Here is a 23,087-nt window from a genome sequence, read left to right as displayed (position 1 = left end):
CTGAGATCTATCTCTACCCCAAAAAACTCAAGTAATGACAAACAGGAATTCTTGAGGAGGTGTAAAATTCTGTTCTGTTCAAATATTTCTTGTTTTAAAACAAGTATACTGGTGTTAACTGGAGAAAACATTTGTATAATGCATAATGCAAATAGCCAGAAAAACCTACTAATGCCAGATTGAACCATCAAGTCAAAGGAGAATGGCTAAAGCACAAGTTGCCTAAATCTCACTCATGTCAATATCTGAAAATAAAGACTTAAAGAAAAAATGCCTTCTCAACCATTAATATCACATAGGGCTAAAGAAGGGGTATAGAAGTACAAAATTCACTTAGTTTAGATGCCAGGCAGAATAGTACTGGCAAAGTTCAGAAGCAGATAATTCTTCAGTCAGCTAATTGATTTATTAAGGTGTATGTAATAACATTGAATTCATTCTCCTTCATTCCATTTTTCATTATTAAATTAAGCTACATCTTAAAAACATACCTTCAACTGTCAGCATTAAACATTATATTTAATTGCCTATCTACAGCCTGCAATTTTTTACCAACCGATTTCCATTACAAAAAAGTCACTGCTCAATGAGCTAATACTTTTATTCCCTCATATTTAGCATATAATTTTTCATTTGTTCTAATTCTTTCATTGAAATAAACATTTTGGATTTTGCCAATAAAGTGTATGGAATTTAAGTGCTGGTTTTACGACTCTTTGCATAAAATCAGGAAAACCATGACTCCTTGACAGTAAAGGAAATTATGAAACCTGCTGTCTTTCAAGGTTGATCAGACTTATGGTATTGTATTATTTGTAGTAATACAAATAATATTTGTAAATAATATTGTATTTACCATACCTAGGTTTTCTCCACCCCAAACATCCATCATCATGTCATATTTCCCTAGTTCTTCAAAATAAGATTTGTCCATCACAAATAATCCACCAGCTATCATGGGTGTCCTAAAGAAACAAAAATTAAATTAGTTACAGAACCATGAACACGGGGGTAACTATTATTTGTACACCAAGATTAATACCTTCTTGAAAAAACTGGCAGTGTTTTTGAATGCAACTTATTTTCTATCTATCACTTCAAATGTTGTCTCCACACGTTCCTGTGGCACATTTCTATGGCCATGACCACCTTCTCAGGCAGCTTCCAAATCTCCATTTGGCACACAAGTCACTTACTTAAAGGGTGGCGATTTGTGCCAGCAATAAAACATTAAAACTGATGCTGTATTTTTAGCCCTCAAAACACACCAACTTTAAACAGTGACATCTATTTTTTTTCTTAAGGGTAAACAATTAACCAGTGTGTTTTAAACTATTTTAAAATGCCATTTATTTCTGAGAATCTCATAATGCTCCATATACATGAATGAAATTTCAATTTTGATGTAAGATATAGTGAAGATATTCTTTCAGATGCAAAGAAGATGATTTTTAATTTTGCTTAATTGTAAACTACAATCTATTTGAGAAATGGTGGTATAGACATACTTTATGGGAGCAACTGGATTTCCTTGTCGTGCTCTTCTTTGCTCTGGTGTCATGTAATCCCACTTGAATACAAGATTCCAGTCAAAGCCTTCAAGAAGAAAAGTAGGATGTTAAAATTACTGTGGTCATCATTCAACTTGTAGTAACAATGTTCACTAAAAACATCAGGAACTGTAATTCAAATGAAAAATTTAAACTTGTGCAAAATTCGGGGTAGAAAAAAACCAAAAAGGAGTCCAGATGAAAGGTAAAGAAAAAGGAGTAAATCTCAACCACCAAATAACTTCGGATCTCTTGTCTTCATCTATTTCACAAAGTGGGAAACCCAAGTGGCTTGCTTACATTAAATAAATAAGATCATATGATAATTTTCCGGCCATTACAAATGCTCCCAACAATCTTTACTGAATAACTGCATTTCCAGTCTTTAGCAGTGATCTCATACTTACATTTACATAGGCTTTATACAGTACTCTTGGAGGTACTCTAACAGCAAGAGCTCTCCATCATGAGGGTCACAACAAGTTATGTACGTTCCACTTATCTTGTGAACATTCATTTAACTTCGTACTTCAAAAACATTGTGTTTTTAAATGCATCATTATTTAAACCAGAGGCAAGTGCTAGAGCACCAAAATCTTACTTTCCTCATGCATATACATGTAAGTGTGAACACATAATAACAACTGGTCTGGGCCTATCATGAGTTAAGCACAGAAGTACAAAGATCACTAGAACAAACAAGATCAATAGGTCACCTAGCAGCTTTCTACATTAGAGCCATTAAATTACCTTTTTTAGGCAAAGATACAGAGCTGGTATAGGACAAACTTCCTATAGGAAACACTTTTATAACAGTTTTTGTGGTGGGTATGCTCATAATCATGAACATTTATTTCAAAAATGCATAAGACCCATAGCCATCTCCCAGTACACCTAGCAAATCAGCCTTGTATACTCTATCTGCTGCCAAACACATTTAGATCCTATGAGGTCATGTAATGAATGATTTCCAGATTTCTGGTGCACAGATGTCAATAGTTTTCATTCTCCAGTATAAAGATAAAGGAATTACTTTGTGGAGAAGTGGAGAAAAAAGCTAATGTAAACAGACAACAGTTACAGCCCTACAAACTGCCTGTCTGCATCCATAAAGGTGTATAGCAATGACTGATGTAGGAAGCTAAAGATTCCGCAGTTTTCACTTTAACTCAAGAGATACTTATCACACACAATACAGAAATTACCCTGAACAGTCTTTACAGCATGCATGGCAGCTCCTTCTCTCCACGTTTGTGCATTTCATGAAGCACTGCACTGTAAAAATGAAAGACTGTCAAACTACTCCAAAACTCCAAGTAGAAAAACTGAAAAATGGCTACAACCCACAGTACTGCAAAGCCTTGAGCAGGAAGAGTAAAATGAGTTCCAATAATTCCATGCAATTAAAAAGCCACATTTCATCCTAGACAGCCAGCAAAATTACTTGCATCTGGGAGAAGCTGAAAAATGCACTGTCCTCCAGCAGCAGCAGCGAGAGAGACAGTTACTGTGTACTGCAGTGAACACAAGGGGTCTCTTTTGGAACACAGCACTCTCACAAACTGAACAAGTGTATAAAGTCTCTACCCATTCAAAACTGCCTTCCCGTCTCCATTTTCACAGACTCTGGGAAAAATCTGCACTCAATGAGATAGTATCAGCAATTCTGTAAAAGGAGTATTTTTAACACAGTGCATATCCAGTATGAAACTCTATCCAGTGTAAACTGCATCACAGGCATACTCTAAATTATTAGCTCTCAGTTAACTACAGCTTGTTCCAGTAATTGTGGTGTTTCCCAGGGTGGCATAAACACCCTGGTTCAGAAACACCCCCCTCAAAAAAAAAAAACAAACAAACAAAAAAATAAAAATAAAAAATTTAAAAAAAAACCACCAAAAAAAAAAAAAAAAAAAAAAACCTAACCAAATAAAGAACCTCTAACATGAAATGCATGGATTTAGTTTTGGCCAGACTTGGGAATGACTTTGGACTTGTCCACTTAGAAAAAAAGTGTGTACCATTTGCTAGGTTGCTTGTCTTGGGTGATTAAGTCTTTTCAAGACAGACCAGGCACAAATGCTGTCCCAGCTGTTTCAACTCTCCATGCTTCAGCCACACAGACCCTGTACCTAAGGTTGAAAGCATAGTTCGGTTTCCATGTTTAGACTTGGCCCCAGTGAAAGCGTCCTGTGGTGCCAAATGCTGTAGTGCCTCTAACATGGCAATCTGTCTTTTGGGAACCGACAAGAAATATATTATTTATATTTCAAATGACCCTCAAATAGCTTGGCACACTAGTATGGGCAAAATTTCCATTAAGGTCAAAAAGAGACAGTTTCTCCCTCTTCAATCAGAAACATGTAGGATTCATGCACCTTAAAAAATGAAAAGCCCAATCTCTTATAGTGTACAAAAGGAAAAAATGAGTAATAAAAAATGGATAAATGAATTAATTAGGTAACATAGATCCAAAGATAAAGCATGAAGGGCAGTAGTAAGTGAAACAATCTCTCAATCCTCTCCCACTAAACTTGGGAAGAATTTAGCATGAACCCAGCAGCCACCAATCTAAGGCGCCAAAGAAAGAATTCCTCCTCCTGCAGACAACAATAAAAGCCGCACAATGGTATAGGGATTTCTGTAGTTAATATTTAATGAATAGATCGGGTAAGGACCTTAAGGTTTAATAATGCTGGCACATACAATAAGACAGCACTGTACATTAGCACACTGAATATATGCACCATAGGTGTAATTTCAAAACATTAATTAAAAGGATATAGAACCTCTCACCTCCAGATCGCTGGTGAACTTGTAGCATATGCAACATTATGCAAATAATGCTTTTATTTTAGTTCACTGCAGCAACCTAGGTGACCAGTCAGAGACCAGAATCTAAAATAATAGATTGGAAACTGTTTTTTCCTTCCTCACTCCAGAAAGTCCATTAAGAAAAAGATAGGACACTGTGAGAACAGATTTCTAATTTTTATATTGTGGCTCATTTTACACCTTTTATGCAGACAGTTCTGTTTCCAGAGTTGTGGGAACAATTATTCACAAATAATAGTTAAAAAGAAAGGTAAGTGGGTAGAGAACAGCTATTTTAAATATTACATTCTTGTTAGCACTGAAAAGTTTTAAAGATCTGTAATAAGTAAGGAGTTTAGCATGTAGTTGCCCTCTCCCTCTTTGAGAAAGAAGATAATTTTTTTATTTATTCTTATTTAGGGCTTCAAAAGTCTTCTTGCTATTTGCTGTCAATACTTTACACTACCTAGACATATTGAAATTGTAGCATCTCAGTTTAATGGGGGAATGGCAAAGGTATAAACTCTACAAATTTTCATGGTCACATGTGAGTGTTTTCACAATTACAGATCATGGCTAACAAACATTTATTTATTTTAAACACATTCCAAAGCCTTCTGCTTATTCAGAAGAGTTTAATATTTTAAGCAAACCAGCATCTTGAAAAAAACCTCATAGACACTGCATTGTTGATGGGCTTCTGAACTAGTGAGCAATTAAAGCCTGTGTTATCTAAAAAGAGAACCATAAGCTCTGGCTATTAGCTTTTTCTGACACATTTACACAACCCTACAAACCTTGGAGCAAGTCTTGCATATTGGTAAAAGGCAGCATAAACTTATAAGAATTAGTATAATAAAGATGAACTTTTAAAGCAGAGAACAGTAAGGCCAATTAAAATCCAAGCCAAGAAGCAAGTGACCTATGGAACTTGAAACTAGATCTAGCAAAGGGAAGAACAGTATGTTAATTGCCCATTCCGCAACTGCAGTGATTATGAGCTTTGATTCTTGATGGGTTTTTTTAAAGTCTGTATTCCAGTACAGGTACATACCGCCTTTTAAATCAGCTGACGCCCCCACATACTGGAAGTTGTCCATATTAATTACATCAATAATAGGAGACACAACTCTGGTCTTGTCCTAAAATAAATGTTAGAAAGTAATATTGAAATAATGAAATCAATATATAAAGATTCAGGCAGGATGTGAAGTTGAACAGTTCAGCAGGATTTCATTAGCATGTCTCCCCAGCTCTCCCCCTACTTCCAAAGAGCCCGTGCTGTGAATAGCACTGCTCCAGAGAGCAGAAACCATAGGGTGTGACTGGAAATCCTCTTTCTATTCTAGGCTACTTTTTTCAGTAATCCCCCTTGTATGACTTGCTCTTGAAGAAGGCAGCAAACCTGTGGTTCTAAAGGCAGTCAAACAAACAGCCCTTCCATTTTTACTTTTAAACCCAATGCAAAGAAAAGCATCCAGACAATTCATATTTTTCACAGCAAGTCTCCAGCCACATAGTGGACTACAGTCTTATTATTGCAACCTTTAAGGGACACTTAGGCCTTTCTGCAATCAGAAGGGTCTTAGGTTAATGCCAATCCATTTCGCACTAGAAGAATCACACTTCAATAACAGATACTCAGATAGGAAAGAGAACCTAAAAAGCACTTCAAACTCATGGATACTCGTGGATTAATCTCCAGCAGCCAAAATTCCAGTGGTACAGATAACCACAGTACTCTATCCAGCCATGGTCTTGTATACTATTCTGAGCAATGTTAATTATTTTAGCTGATGTTTTTGCCAAAATAGTTTAGGAACAAAAATCTTTCCAACAACTCCACATGCATTATCCAGCAGAATCACAAGACCTCAGTGTTCTAAAATAAGACTCATCTAATGTTAGAAATGCAGTATCATAGTTAAGCCAGTTTGTCTCCATGACTTATTGCTTGAATTCAAAATTAAAGTTTGGAGCTGCACAATTTAACATCATTCAGAGAACAGATAACTTCAGAACAGCACATCATCAAATCTGTGAATACAAAAAAAATGTTTTGAACAAACAGGAGATATTTTGGTAACTCCTATTACATAGAAACTGTTATGGTTAAAAGAAATACAACCTAAACATCTCAATTTTAGGAATTTATTTTATAAGTATGTCTTGAAACAACACCACATAAATTCTAAACACTGGTTCAAGCAATGTATCCCCGTTGCTAACCAGTATTACACAGAACAGATTGGAACCAAATTAGTATGAAAATAGCTTGAGGTCATAAGAAGAGACTTAAAAGCAACTTAGACAAATGCTTTGCTTGGTCCAATAAGAACCTTTAACACCCATTTTCTTTTTATTGAACCTTAACTATTCAATCTCTGCTGATTTTAAATAAGCCCTAATTACATAAATGGCATTTACTAGGTCATTCTGCCTGAGTGAGCAAAAGGTCATGAATTTCTGTATCATCCAAAAGAAGAATTCAAGCAAGCCCAAGAGAATTCAAGCTGAAGACTACGTGAAAAGCTGAAGACACATTGCTTTTTCCATTCCCTTTACTATCAACTGCAGCTATGCCAACCAGGCCAAAAATTTGCTTGTATGAGAAATGTAATATAACATCTAATCTGATCTCCTACTAAGAATTAATTAGTTTGGTCTAAAGCAAACTAGAAATACAAACAGAAAAAGGCCAACCTGCCATATTCCCCCCATGGATCACATATTTAGCTCCCGTTTCTGCTAGTGATAGCCTCAAGCCTGTGTCTGCAACAGCAAGAAAGGCACAGTTTTGCTAACTGTGTTGTACTTGGGAGGCAATTACAATTTACTGCACCTTCACTGCAAAGTCCTCTGTGTGCGTGCATACCTTCCTACACCACTGAAATGACATGCCCTTATTTTAGGCATTCTATATACAGTGATAGAATTAGGAAACTCCCTTAAATAAAGACTGATGAGACAAGATATCGACCTGTCCAGTTATTCACAGTATACCTATGAGCATAAAATACAAAAATTAAAACATCCTTCCTTTCTCATTTATTCCTTAGCTGAAATTGAGACAGCTTATACATCTATGCCCCTCTCTAAAATTATTTTTGAAGAAGATTTGTTTTTTTTCAAATGGTTCTACTTGGCCAGGTTGAACCTGGTGGTACAAGCTGCCCCATTTATCAGGTGCCACATTAGGCAGAGCTTCATTTAGGCTTCAGCTTATCTCCACCAAGCTGCATAAGCAGGTAGCACATTGTGTCTATACACCTGGGCTTTTACTGCTGGTCTGATTATTTCTATCGATATCAGTGCAACACCACACTAACACCACTTGCTACACCTAACATATTTAAACAACTCCCAGCTGCTTCTCTGACAGCCAAATACCCAGGCCATGTGCATCCAGTCCCGTGTATAACCCTCGCATTGCTGGCTTGGAAATGTCCTGCCCTTCTGTGACTTGAAATTACAGGATTTGCTCAATAGCAAAGCAGAAAAAAGCTTTGTACATTCTTAAGGTGATGCTTTGCAGAGCATTAGGAAGTTGTTAATTCAGAGACTGCTAAAAGAGACCTTGTGGGTCTCCAAAGTACAGAGTTCACTCCTTTAAAAGACTAAAAAGCAGCTGGTCCCTTTAATCACACCATGGATAAATAAGTACCTTACTTTAGGATAATTTAACATAGAAAATCTTTTACCTTCTAATGGAAGGCACAACTGGAAAGCCATGTACTTCTTGGTGAATATAATGAAAAGAAATAGCCTGCAAACACTGCAAGTCTCTAGCACCTGAAAATTTGTAGCAAACCACATTATCCTAACAATTTATAAGAAAGTTATGAATACTCTAGAGAATTACACTTTATATATTGTTCTTATAAACCATGAGAAATTTTCCTCAAGATTCTGCATTCATTGCTTCCTCCTTCTAAAAGTCTCAAGACACTTCAAAGATTAAACTTCACAACACTCTTAAGAGAAAATATAAATATTTTCCTTTTAGCATCAGTAAAAAGTGGACTTACTCAAAGTCAAAAAATCAGAGAGACATGAAAAAGCAAACCACATCTCACTTCTTAACTGTAGTTATTTCTTCCTTTTAAGATCATCTCTGTTTTAAAATACCTTCCTAAATGTGACAGAGGATTTACTGCTGTGCTATGGAAACAGATTCGTTCAGTTCTGCATCAGAATATTTCAATTTATTTTTCTCATACAATTGTTGAATTCTAAGAACAGAATGTCAAAGTGTTTAGAAATATGAAAAGGAAAAAGCCATGTAGATGAGTGCCCATGAAATTGCTAATAGTTATAGATGTTTTCAGGACTGTGCATACTTATTACTATGCTGACATTTTTGAGGAATCAAAGGGTTAACCTCCACTGTCTCCTCATTTAATCACATACACACAAAAAACCCCCAAAAACCAAAAAACTAGAGGGCATAAAAGGTAGCCTTAAGAATCAAGCAGAAAACTATTCTCCAGGAAGGAGCAAAAGATACACCAGCTCTAGGTTACATGAGTACTTGTACACATTCTGAACTCTAAAGTGTCACCTCGCGTGTATGTTGCTTCTGCATTGAGCTTTTGCCAAAATTGCTGTAGAAAAGTCCCTAGCAGAATCAGACCCTCTCCAGAAATGCTAAGCAAACACGACTCCTGAAAAACAGGAAGATATTCTAACCAAGAAATCACTTTATAGAAGAAAACTGCAGGATGGATCATGCTTCAATTCAGAGGAAATCTTGATATCTCAGGTGCCAGAGGCAGAGCTTTCTAAAGTGGTTTTAGCACATCAGATAGAGTACTGCAGAACTGACAGTACTGTTTCTTGGAAGTTGTAAATTCTTATATTGTAACACACACAACTAATCTCCTAAAACTCCAACAGAAATAAATATCAAGTGGGCAATTCTGGATCAGAAATTTTAAAAAAAGGAAGAAAAAACCATACTTTCTACCAGATATACAATAGACGCACCTGCCTATCAGAAAACACGGTATTCATGAATAGGAGCCCTGACCTGAAAAAATTTACCAGTGAGGCCAGACCAGAAAAGGGTTCATGTCTATTCAGCTTCTTGTCACTGAGACTATCAAAAAATGCTACCAATTAACAAAAACTAGCATACACTGTCTGCCCTGTCTGCTGAATTAATCCATTTAAAATAACAAAGAGCTATCATATACAATATATAAACATTAACCCAGCCTTAATTATTTGAACAACCAGAAAACTTAAAAGCTGCTTTTTCAATCCCCATAGCTTTTGGCTGGGAATCTTTGCAGATGACAGTTAAATGGAATTCTATATTCATTATTTATTTAACAGTACATCAATCTTTTAAGACTAGAAAAATATATTCATACAGCTGAAAACTATTCAGTGGCACACAATGAGTGTGTACTATGGTGACAATTGGAAGCAGCGAGTTTTGAAGGATCTAATAATTCACATGCCACTAAAATGTAGCTGCTGCAAAAAGCAAAATATGCACCAGCTTCTCCAACCTAATACATCCCATTCAATGCTGGATCTTCACAAAATTGCTAGCAATTTAATGAGAGGTTTTACATTCTGTTACAATGAAAAGGTAACATTTTTTCATATCAGTTTCAGAAAGATAAATGAGTATGACCTGCAAAAAGTTATACAGAAGAGAAACGAGAAAATTACCAAATGCAGGGTTTTGCTGACCAAAACGACCACTACTCTTCTCATTTCTTGAATAAATAGATGCTTCAAATAGTTTACACAAAAGGCCTGAAAACAGTTCCCATGTCCTAGAATTCATTAGTGCTTTAGCTGCAAGCATTCTCCACTTCTTTTAGAGATATATTTATGCCTTCAAGTTTATTTTCCTAGTTAATAACTACAGAGAAATCCCCCCAATTCTTCTGAAGCTACAACACTTCAGATGGGTTAAAAAAACAGGAGGAAGTGCTATGGTACCCATGCTCAAGGGCTGATTAGTTATTTCTACTCCAAAACAGGATTTCAATTGCTGATGTGTCTTGGGCAACTTGCAGTACTTCTGGAACACCCAGTAAATATAACAGGCTATGGCCAATTTTAAGAGGTTCAACAAGGCAAAGTGCCAGGTTCTGCACTGGGGTCACAGTTTCATGCAATACTACAGGACTGGGGATGCTGATTGACAGCAGCTGAATGTGACCCAGCATGGGCCCAGGTGGCCAAGAAGGTCAATGGCATCCTGGCCTGGATTAGCAACAGCATGGCCAGCAGGATGTGGGCAGTGATCATCCCTTTGTATTCAGCTCTGCTGGGGCCAGACCCCAATCCTGCATCCCGTTCTGAGCTCCTCACTCCAAGATACTGAGGTGCTGGAGTGTGTCCAAAGAGTAATGGGGAGCTATGAAGGGTGTGGAACAGAAGTCTTTTGAGAAGGAGCTGAGGGTGTTTAGCCTGGAGAAAGGAGTCTCAGGGGAGAGTTTATCACTCAGTACAACTACCTCACAGAAGGTTGCAGCAAAGTGGGGATCAGTCTCTTCTTAGAAGTAACAAGAATAGGAAAGAGGAAACAGCCTCAAGTTACATCGCAGAGACTTGGATTGGCTATTAGGAAAAATTTCTTCACTGAAAGAGTGGTCAAGCATTGGAACAGACTGCCCAGGGAAGTGGAGGGGGTCACCATCCCTGGAGGTATTTGTTTAAGAGATGTGTAGATGTGGCACTCCAGGGACCTGGTTTAATAATGGGCTTGGCAGGTGCTTGGGTAACAGCTAGACTGAATGATCTTAAATGTAATTTCCAACCTATATGATTTTATGATACTAAAAGTGTCACGGAACCAAACAGAATAAAGAAAATCAGTCATCAATTGATAGCTTCTCCATTGGCATACTGAGTATATGGGGTTTACTTCCTTCTTTCTCCCCCTTTCTGTTTTTGGGGAATGCAAAGGAAAGCATAAGGTGGGTAAGTGAAGAACTGGGCATTAACCAAACAGAGTAGATTAGCAAAACCATTTTGATCAGAAGCATTTCAGAACAAAACCTTTCCTGGAAGATTAGCTTTCCAGAAAGGGCATGCAATTAAGAAAGAATAAAAACCCTGTTGTCTTGAGTGTTTCTCAGTGCTTTTTTGGAATCACACTTCATTCAATTTCCACTTCAACTGAGTTCTTCCAGAGCAAGTTAACAAGTATAACCTACCCCTGGAGAAAACAGTATAACTTCACTCTCAATCCTCTCAATTGCTTTTCCAGGACACAGACTAAGCATTATTTTCATAGATGCTGAGAGGTGCTGTGGTGCACTAGTTCAGTTATTCTCTTGCACTGGGTGACTGGGAATTTGCACAGAATAGTTTTGTATTACACTGTATAGCTTATGTTATATCATGTGGTTTGTTACCCCATTTCCCCATCACATGATCTTTCCCTCACCTGTCCCGGTACCCCCTGGTGGTCTCTCCCCTGGGTTACCCCTCCTCTAGCCACTCCTCGCTGGTATCTCAATGGCTGTGGACCTCTCCCTCTGTCCCTATCCCGGGGGGTATAAAAGCTCCCTGCTGCCAGGGAACGCTCTCTTTCTCCCACGGGTTTGTCTGCCTGATGTGTGTCTTGAAATAAAGGACAACGTTTCCCATGTGGAGGAGAGCGCTTGTCAATCTTGTACCTTTGTCTATGAAGTATCGTGTGGGCAAGGGTCTACAGCTAGCCGGAGTGGACCCCAACAGCCCAGGAAACACAATTCTTCAGAGAGCCTCTAGTTCCTGCTAGTTTCCATCAGAATTTTGGTTTGACAAATCATTCTCTATTATCACACTGAATTTTAACGAGGCATAAAGATTCAGGTGAACTGAATCACATCAACATGATACTGGTAAAGGAGAATCATACTTTGCTCTAAAGATTTTCAGCTTACTGAGGCAGTCCCCAAAGAACCAAGGAAGCATATATTTGAATTACTTGCAAAGATAATAAATATTCAGATTTTATGTTCCTGTGTTCACAGATTAAATGAACAAAAATATGTTTTAATCATAGAACACTCCAATCATCTCCATCATCTTAAATCAGGGAAAAAGCTTCCTTAGGAAAATGAATAAAATTAATCTAGTATAAACCAGATGGCTTTAAAATTTAAAAGCTGCTTCTTCAGGAAATTACTTTACAACTCTTTACTAACCTCAGCTACTCTTTCCAAAAGCGGTTCCAGCCAGTGTTCATTGCACTCACAGTGACTATCCAGGAAGGTCAACACTTTGGCTTGTGCTGCATCTGCCCCTCTGACACGGGAGCGCATCAGGCCTGAGAAGTAAAGATAGAAAGTTTTAAGTACTTCCTGGGGAAAGCAATCAACAGCAGTGAGAAACTATTGCATTCTAAGTTAGTAATCAATTAAATTACTCTCACAGGGCAAATACACAAGCTCCATTATCAAAATCAGATGCTCATTAAGAATTCAGTGAAATGACTTCACACGAAAGAGCCTACAAGTGCCCAGCCTACTGCACTCTACAGGTTTCCATCTGATTTAAGAAGAAAAAGCAAAGTACCTTTCCAAAACCTTTTCAAAGTACCTTCAATCAAAGCGATACACGAATACAGACAGGTCTGTATTACCCTAAGTGGTATTTACACCAATAAATCTTACCGAAGATTGGACCTGAAAACAAGTATGTCTCCTAAAGTTCTACTACACAACAAAGGAAAGCACCACAATTAACTCACCCTCCCCACCTTTTTGTCACCCCCCATTTTAGTACTTACCAGAGTCTGTACACTCTATGAACTTCAAGAAATAACCATGCTTCATTGATTCCCATCTGAGAACCTTATCCCAACCCATTTGTCTTTCCTCTGTGACTACAGGCATTCTCTTGTTTTGCAGTTTGTTTGGGGTTTGTCTGTTCTTTCAGCAGAAACTTCTGGCAAAACCAAAAGGTTCTTCTCGTCTCTGTCTTGGTTACACAGATACCCTCACTGATTTACCCTGCTCCTTCCCTTCCTTCTCTTCTGCTATTTGTTCACAGGATGACCTCATCAATGCTTAAAGTCCTTTGCTCTATATACACACATAGCAAGCTTCCTCCCATTCCTTTCCAAATTTCCTCCCTACTTTTTTGTACTACTATTCAAAAATTCATTGATTTCTTTTTGTCATGTGAGACCAAAGCCAAATCTAGGGTTTTTTTTGTTTGTTTGTTTGTTTTTCTTTTTTTGTTTTTGTTTCTTGATTGTTTCCCACTAAATCTGTTCTGGTTTGTTTGGTCATTTTTCTCCTCCAAATGAAATACTGTAAAAGACTTGAGCCTGTTACTTACTCCTGCCTTTACAAAATAAATATGCAAAACATGACTATGCCAACAGAACACAAGATGCTTAAGAGGAAAAGCTTGTTTGCTCTGACCAACATTCAATAACAGCCCCATCAAGATTCTTTTCCTATCTCTTATTTCAAGTGTGAGCACAGTTCCAGATAGATGCTGTGCCATGGCTCTCCAGCATTTTACATTTTATCTGTGGCTCACTGACATCTAATTGTACCTCACTGACTTAGTGCTGGTGCCTTAATTTCAGCCTTTGAATCTGCTCTGTTCAGTTTTTCCACACCAAACCATTCCTCAAGCCCTATTGCTATACTTTCTTTTTTTTTAACTTCTCAAATTCCTCCCCCCAGAGCTTATTACTTCTAAATAATATTATTGAAGAGTCTTACTCCAACTCTATAGAAAACACACAATAGTGTTTCTAATTTCAGAGTTTAAAAAAAATGGATGTGAGCACTTTGGTCATTGAGTCCTTCACAATCACATTCAGGCTTATGATGGATAGAGCTGAAAAGGTTCCACTGAACATTTATTCTGTAGACTGTCACGCCCTCAAACACCTCTGTTCCCATAACAAACTCTGGTACTAGAGATGAGACTAATAGCTACTTATATTTATTTGTGAAAGAAAGGCAGTTAATGTCATCCCCTTCACTGACACCACCTCTTCACTTCAACTTTTGTTTTAAAACACACTGCTTTCCTCTATTGTTCATACTACTGGGCTACTCTTAGCACCCTACACATTGGTTGATTTCACCAATTCTCTTAAATTTTAATTTGTATGTGTAAAATTTAATCTCACAAATACACAAACTAATACTCTGTCTTCTATCTGCAGTTCTCTTCTGACATAGTAGAATTTGTCAAATTGTATTTAATTTTCAGATACACTGATGCACACTCTAAGCATGTATTTGTATATGCATTGCAAATTAATATTTAAAATTACTGAAAGAAACGAACATCAGAAATGTGTTCATTCTGATTTTTCCCTTACTGCTATCCATCTTCAAGTGATACACTGAAAAATGACATTAACCTACTCAGAACCTGGCAGCCATGGCAAGTCATAAAAGACCTACTTTCCTAATAAGCCTTTCTTCACAAGTATATTCCAAAGAGAATATTTAAACATTAAGAACCCATCAGTTATTGCACTAACTTTAATTATGGGACAAGACATGTTTTGTGCATGTCTTTTCCAGTTCCTGACAATCTAATCATTCCAGCTCTTCCCCTGGCCAGGCCAGCAGTCTCGAAGATACAGCTTATAAAAATTAGCAAGCACATATGTGCTAATTCAGTCAGCTATTTCAACTGTCAAATCTCAGTTATTATTTCAAACAGCTGTAGATAACAGTTACCTGTATCTAATACTTTAAACTCCATGGTCAGTGAACTGCTGACTGAAGGGCTCAGTGATGTGAGATCACAATTTACAAAGCAACGTAGAAGAAAACACAAATGTAAGACAAATTTGTTACAGGGCACACTGGCTTCAGCAAAGCCAGTCTACTTGGTCCCAGCCCTCCTGGCTGTTCAAACCTGGAAACTGTTGGTCTGGCTGTCCATCAACTAAATCATAAAATGATATCTAATGGGGGAACCAGCAAAAAAAGAGGGCTATTTTTAAGGTGCATCATTTCAAGCACAGATACACTTTACAGTGAGACCTTGCATACTATGGAAGCAGCTTAACTAAGGATTCAGTGCAGGAAAAGAAAGGAAAGGTTGAAGATTTAATGCAATTCCTGAAGGAAGCTCACACTGTAAAAGCCAACAATGGGCAATTGTGCACAAAACAATATGGAAACAATCACAATTACTGTTTTTACCTGCACAATTACGTTTTTTTTATTCCTTCTACTAGTAGATTTATAAAGTGAAGATCTCTCTTCCAATAAGGAAAGTAAAGCAGAATGTTCCATTAGAAGACTCAATGAAAACTAACAGATAAGGCAGCACAGTAGAATTTGTATCTTACTTCCTTAAAATTAAGCTTACCTTCTCGCCGATCGTTTCGAAGAACCCGTACTTTTTCAATTTTTCCCAAGAGAGCCCCATCATCAGCTTTAAAAAAAATGATAAATTTAAGAATTTAAAAAAAAAATTAAAAAATATCAAGTGATGAGAACCAGTTTTGCATCCAACACTGTATACCAGAAGAGAGGTCATCTTCAAGGAAAACAAAAGCTTTGTAGGTGAAAATGTTTGTGGTCATAATTAGTTATTCATCTTACAAGAAATAAAGAAAAATTACCAGGCTAAGAGATTACTATCTTCACCGTGTTACTTAAAGCTAGCTTAGTTAAATAAAACTGTATCAAGATTGTAAAATTATTTTCTCTTTGCTTACTTTAGACAGTTTCTGCAGTGCATAGAGACAAAAATCTTTGAAAAGATTAAATAACCTGCTTTCTTTGCCTATATGAAATCTCACTTTCTAACCAACATTAAGAAAAACCTGACCTAAGCTAGTATTAGTAAAAGTATTAATGCAAATATATACATTAGCTGCTTCTAAGAAATATTATTCTGAGGTCCATTTCAATTGTTTAAGCTTCTATCATGATACAGTAGTACCTACAAGACATTGACTTATTTTAGATTCAGTAAGATTTTTTATGAGAGACTGATGGAGGCATTCATTTAAAACAACACTACAAAAACATTTGTTGCAAGCACCATGGGTTTTATTTTTATTTAAGATAACATACTGTGAAAAGGCTCTTTTTAAAGGTACACTCATTATTTCCTGTTAGCTGAAGGACAAGATATACTGGAAATATTTATAGAGACTTCACATTTCCACAATGACAGATATGGAAGAGTTAAGACCTGGTTTGGGCCAAGTCTCTAAAAACTCCTATTCATGTGTCCTATTATCAACTGAGTCACCTATCAGCATCAGGAATCTTACCAAAATAAGCACAGTAAGGTAGGATCCTATAAAAGTACTTACGATCATTACTGTAGTCATCCACTAGTATGATTTCCTTAATAAGATGTGATGGACTTTTTTTAAGGACACTGAAACAGACCAAAACAAAAATCATTCCCACAGTGTTAATTTTCCATAATAATGTCAAGAAAAGCAGTTACTTAGTTAAGCTGCAGTAGAACCTAGCCCAGGATGTTACTTTCAACAACAGCTGTTGGCCTGTTCTTACAAAAAGCATGAAAAGAGGCACATGTGTAATTTTGTGTGCTCCTTCTTCCCTGCCTCCCCCACCCCACTATTCCAGGCCCAGAAATCAGTGCATTAGACAATGTCCAACATGGAACTTTTCCAGACATCTTTGAGTCAAATATCACCTAGGAATCCATCTATCCTGACTTTTTCTTGGAACAGCCAACCTGATAATCAGTCCCATACTTTCATGCATTTTAGTTAAGGTGATCAATTTTGTTTAAGATCGCTATTTCAGGATGTAAGAACTGAAGATCTCAATGAAATTAAAACTTACCTTTTCCTCTGCAAGTAGATCAGAATAGTTCAATAATGGGTTGTTACTTCCCTTTCTTATCACAAGCTGACAAGAAATTAATGGCCTTAAAGAAAAATTAGGCTCTCTTATGCATACCTGACAACAGTTCGAAGCAAAGCAGATCTTGCCTCGTTGTGAAAGGTGATCACCACACTAGTGGCTGGCAAATCTATCCGCCACTGTTTCCGTTGGCACCTGAAAGAAATAAAACCTTGTCATTTCAACCTAACTTTTACATCCCAGGCTTGGGAGACTGCCTTCATTGCAAAGCATTATCTATTAAACTCATAGACACGCTGCCTAAGAAGAATGAAATAGCTTGTTTTCAAGTGAGATTATAATCAACCTTTTGACACTTTTGGCAGCTGTTTTAGTACACGAAAGCCTAAAAAGTCAGTGGCGGATATGGGCAGGTTCAGACAAGTCAAAAGACCATCATCATTGCACTACGTCAAATGTCTTTTGTCCAGCTGAGTATGAAACCAGAGCCCTTCTTTTACACTAAAAGCATTCAATACATCCTAGGAAATAGGTCTGTTTTCAACAAAAATGCACAGGTTCACAGGCTACCACGTGCTTCTTCTTTAGAATGGCATATGTCCGCTTCTCCCTATATTTTTAAGCTCCTGTATCATCCTGGCCTTACTCATGGATAGCACTAGTTTTCTATTCTAATAAGAACTTGTAAGGATCATAATATTCAGAATTTGGAAAACGGAGCTAGCTGTGACAATGCTGAGCCGACTAAATACAGAAACATAACCTTCCAAACCATAAAGATAATAAATATTCCATTTATGTCAACTAATTTTTCATCCCCTCTAGAAACCTGAAATTAATATAATAAGCAAAAATAAGCAAATGCCAAAATGCTTCCTTCAGGACTACATACAGTTAAACTATTTAATCTGATAAAATAAATCTAAAAAAGATACCATGCTCATTGTATTAGAAACTAACAGTTCTAGAAAACAATGTATATTGAGTTTATGCCAAAAGCATCACAATGTGACAAATCATGATACTGATTACCATTTGTGCAGTGACACACACCAGTGATGTATTTTTTACATGTCCTTTAATTAAGGGTAGAGTTTTAACAGCCCTAGCTGTCTTCAGAAAGAATAAACCCAACTAGCATACACCTGTAGCAAATCCAGCAATTAATTTCAGTACTTCCTTCAGTAATTCAGTGTAGTATTAATCAGACCAGTTTTTAAGAGAAGTTTGCCACCCACACTTCTAAAACTAGGCTTCTGCCCGTATAAAAGCCCACTAAACACTCGATTAACATCTGCAACATGCACTGTAAGCAATGCAACCTTTAACTTCCTGGAATCAGAGCAAGCAGTAATGTGCTTCTTCCCCTGGCCCTCCCTACAAAAACCCAACAACCCGTGGTATTTCTGATACAACACAACCATAGTGTCACACACATTAGTGCCTGCATGAAACAAAACATTCTCATGCTGCAGTGACCTCACTTGGCTCTGAACAAAAACTAGAGTCTACGCCAAGCCTGCAACTGCTGTGTCAGATTAGCAGGCCTGTCTCTGGCTTTGTGGTGGGCGTACAAGATGGCTTTGTCACTAGTGCCCAGCGTGGAACAAATAAATCTCAAATGCCTGTGTCCCTGAAAAATAAAGAGCAGCTCCTCTAGTGTGAGCTTCTGGCAAGTCATCTAGACAGCTAAAAGATGTGCAATTATTACACTCTAAAGTCTGCTGTGCCAATGAAGATATTCTTTATCCTGCTAGCTTTCAAATTACCCACAGAGGACAGAGCTACTGTGCATGCAGTTATCACACGAAGCACTTGCATTAGAATAATTAAAAAGTCACATTAAACTTATATTGATCTCTTCACAGAAGAGAGCACTTGAGCCAGATCACATATTAGGGGGAATTACTCAAGGCAATGAAGCCTCTCAATTTTAAGACAACTCAAGAGAAGAGCACTGCTGTGTATTTCTGAGGGAGAAATAAGATTTCTAGACTTCCAAATAAAATTGGAGGAATGTTTCACCAAGTATCACTATTTTCAGCTCTTCATAAATCCCTGCTTTAACTGACTCAGTATCAGTCTTCCTCCTACTCTGCTGTGTCAACAGGGCCACAGTTAAAATTCCAACCAAAGAAACAATGACCTTATTTTTGGCACAAAACGATGTCTCCTCAAGCTGCAGCAATTCAATTTTACATGCAGAGTAAGAAAATATATTTAGTTAAGATTAACTAAATAGTTAAGAGAGAACTTGAACTGAAAATTTCAATCAAGACCTTCAATATTTAACATGGGTCAGTAAAATCAGTTAAAACTTGAAAAGTACATTCCTTCCCCCAGAGATTTGGACTGGTTCATTTAATTAACAATTTTCCCCAAAACCTCTGTGATTTGTTTGAAACCACTTTTTGACAGAAATACACATTTTAACCAGTCCAAGGAGAACATTCACTTCAACTGGTACTAAACACACAGGAAAGTTTGTTTCTTCTCTACTTAATAATAAAACTCGAGTGTGAGGACAGAAGCTTCTAATAGCCAAATGACAAAGAAAACAGCTTAGTGCAGCTATAGTACTTGGCAGTAATTCCTAAAAATCATCACAACACATCAATTAGAAGATGTGATCAGAAATCACTAGTCCAAAGCATACATGGGGAACGTTAATTCACAAAAACCATGGAGTATTTAATCCTTTATCCCACTTGGGAAACTATTTTACACTGACAGAGGACGCCTCTATGAGTTTCCTATTACAACTGCGACAACCATTTGTCGCTTTCTGCATCTCCAAAATCTACCATGAAACAAAAGAAAACACAAAGGTTTCTTAGAGTTGTGGAAAGTGGTGTTTGTGAGCATCAGCTGGAGTGAGAATCCATGTTCCTGCTCAGAGTTCTGTCCACTTCCTTTCTTACATTGTATCTGCCTGTTTCCCCCTTCTTCCTTTTGCTTAGAACAAAGGCAAGCAGCTAAAATGAGAGAACCAAAAGTATCTTCTGGTACTGCTAGCAGGCTTTCACAAAAAGCATGAGGAAAACTTTTGTCTTCCTGCTAGTAAAAGTTTGCATGATGTAAATATAGTATTAAAAGATGCATAGTTACAATCACGTCTACATATGTAAAGCAGAATCCTGAAAAACTGCATCTAAACAGCTGAGAAAATTTCAGCAATTAAAAAATTCTGCTATGTAATTTTTTTTAAGTCAATGAACCTCTTGGACACATCAATACAATTAATAACAAGTTGCTTAAGAAGAAAAAGTATTTTCTCACACAGGTTTCTTTCCTTAAAGAAGACTGCAACAGCTCCACAAGAGATCTTAATCTCAACCCAGCTGCCTTCAATTTTACTAGAAACTAACATGCTTCAAAGTGTGTCGTACTCAGATATTCTTCTTCCTATGGCTATTGCTTTTGTTCTTTCCATTGCACACTTCCCCCAAAAAATATTTTATGCAGCTTTTTCAGCTTTGACAGTAAAAGTTCTTCCCAACATAGAACGAAAATGAAATGCAACGCAGCAGGGAACTCATTAAGAACAGCTTGTAAGAATGACTGCTTCAGTTTGCTTTTCTGTTTGGTTCATTTTTTCTTTAAAAGATGACTATTCACAGACTGATAGGCATTTAAATCTGCTCCATGGCACAGTCTAATTAATAATCCCAGCTCAGATATAGCCTTTCCCCAGTAACATCTCTCTCTCTGGTTTCTTTATCAGCTCTGTTTAGTGGAAACACTTAAGCAAGCCATCATATACCAACAAGACTAACAGTTAAAAGAAACATTGCCATTGTAATGTAATTTATCTCCATACATCTCTCTTATTTAAGTTTTTCCTCAAAGGACAGCCTTTGTCTTTAGAGATATGCCCCCCTCTGTACCCAAGGGTTTTAGGTATCTAAAAAATTCCAAATTCAGCATATCTGAATCATAAAAACTTCTAAAAGTTGGTAGTTGAGTTTGAACTCTTGGAAAAGAATACGTGATCTAAAAAGTTAGAATACATTTCTTGTGGGAAAAAAAAAGTAATACGCTATGAAGAAAACTCAAAAATAATTTTAAACTCCTCAATACAATACCATGGGCATCGTGCTTTTCACTGCTTTCTTGGCAACAGGAGAAACACCAGATTCTTACTACTTTAACAAGCAATTAACAACAAATTACTTGCTTTACTCTATCTACAAATACTTTGCATAAGGAAACCTAAACCCACACTATAATACAAGGGACTTCAAAAATTACTGAGTTTCTATACAAATTTTCTTCACTAGGCCATTTCTGATTAAAGAGCTTTATGGGAGAAAACAGGAACCTTCCTGTTCTCTTTCCTCTTCTGGGGTCTTTTTCAGCTTCTTCTACTTATGAATCTGTGAATGTACATTCATCCTAACTGTAGAATTAAATAGGCAAATGAACCACATATAGTTGGCTAATTGTATGTTTCAAGACTGGCCTGCCTAGTTTTTAAAACTAAACCAAACCAGGTTTTGTATTTTCAAGTTATGAAGTCCTAAAGAACACATTTTTTTAAAGCAAGACTCATGTAAGTTATTGAATCCTTTTTAAAATGAAGGTGTTCTCTAACCAATAGTAAATAATATCTTTCCTTACTGTGAAGAGTACTGTTTCCTGAAGCTGCACAAGCAGCCTGAAGTGTATTTCTGTCCTATGTTTACCAGGGTGTGAATAAATTGATTCCTTTAGGTTTAGAATTGACAATCATCACATAGAAAGAATCACAGAGTGACTGAGACCCAAAGTGGCCCTGGAGATCTCTGAGCCCAAATTCCCTTGAAGCAGTGCCTGCTACAGCAGGGTCTGCACTGGGCATTGAATATCCCTAAGCCTGGAGACTTCACACCCTCTCCGGGCAACCTGCTCCACTGTTTGATCATCCTCACTGTGAAAGAGACTAACAAACAGAAACGCCACCAGATAAACAGGAACAAAAAGACTGAAATGCAACACTAGTTTGGATACATAATACACACTGATGGAAGTCCTGGAAACAGAAAAACTTGAATAATATTTATTGTTCTTTAACCCACTGCTCAAGGATCAGGGAGCTTACTGTTACTGTCCTTTCTAAAGCTGGAAACTCCTGCTTCAGAAAAAGCAGCTCAAAAGCAGTAAATACAGAAAGGCTAATCCAAGCCAACATGGCTCAGTTTGGCACTTACTGATCATGCCTGGTGTCAGGAATGCTCCGGTCCATTCGCAGTTTGTCGCTTTCCACCTGATTGAACTTATTCCGTGCGTACGGATCCTGGCCAGATCGCACCACGGTAGCACCAACATAGGCGTCCTGATCAAAGTCCTGCCACCGAACTTTTCCTACAGTAGAAAAACAGGGAAACATCCAGTTTAATATCCATGATTTAAGGAACAACATTCAGTAATCCAAACACAACTGATGAAATATTTAATTAAGTAACTAAACTTCAACAGTACCGTTAACAGTGTAACATCAAAACTCACTTTTGCATATTAAATGTCTAGACTATCCTGCAAATTAGTATCAAATTTTTAAAACAATGCAAAGAATCTGCAGAAATATGAATACCAAGGTTCACTGCCACAAGGATTCAGAAGTTTGCCTATATTAACTGAAAATAAAGAAAATAATGATTTAAGGGTGTATAGTTCTGTCTGTGACACCTTTGATGCCTGACTCCACACTCTAATACAACCTTGAGTTGCTACTACAACTCTCTTATCTGTTACACCAGGTCATAAGGGACTACTAATCAACAAATGAAATTACAAAAACCATGACCTGGCTCTACCTCACACTTATTCTTAACTTTTAATTTCAACCCTTCCAGCTTCTGATAGCTCAACCTGTGACACATCCCACTCCCTTTAATACTCAAGCAGACTACTTAAGGCCACTGGGAAAGTATAAAGTTTGGTCCAGAAT

General features: G+C 37.2%; 1 protein-coding gene across 1 annotated transcript in view; it reads right to left on the bottom strand.

Annotated features, from left to right (window-relative positions):
- The window catches only part of GALNT2 (polypeptide N-acetylgalactosaminyltransferase 2), a 90,255-nt gene that overhangs the window by 16,577 nt on the left and 50,591 nt on the right, over positions 1–23,087 (bottom strand). Inside the window, exons 3-10 of the mRNA XM_064413880.1 lie at positions 22,348–22,501; positions 17,255–17,353; positions 16,633–16,700; positions 15,675–15,740; positions 12,524–12,645; positions 5,419–5,506; positions 1,509–1,596; positions 862–965 (exon numbers count right to left, since the gene is read on the bottom strand). Coding sequence (XP_064269950.1) covers positions 862–965; positions 1,509–1,596; positions 5,419–5,506; positions 12,524–12,645; positions 15,675–15,740; positions 16,633–16,700; positions 17,255–17,353; positions 22,348–22,501 — 789 coding nt within the window. The remainder of the gene's footprint in view (positions 1–861; positions 966–1,508; positions 1,597–5,418; positions 5,507–12,523; positions 12,646–15,674; positions 15,741–16,632; positions 16,701–17,254; positions 17,354–22,347; positions 22,502–23,087) is intronic.

This window comes from Passer domesticus, chromosome 3 (assembly GCF_036417665.1).
Source record: "Passer domesticus isolate bPasDom1 chromosome 3, bPasDom1.hap1, whole genome shotgun sequence".
Classification (NCBI taxonomy): Eukaryota; Metazoa; Chordata; class Aves; order Passeriformes; family Passeridae; genus Passer; species Passer domesticus.
The sequence above is the reverse complement of the archived record's forward strand: the minus strand, read 5'-3'. Positions and strand labels throughout refer to the sequence as shown.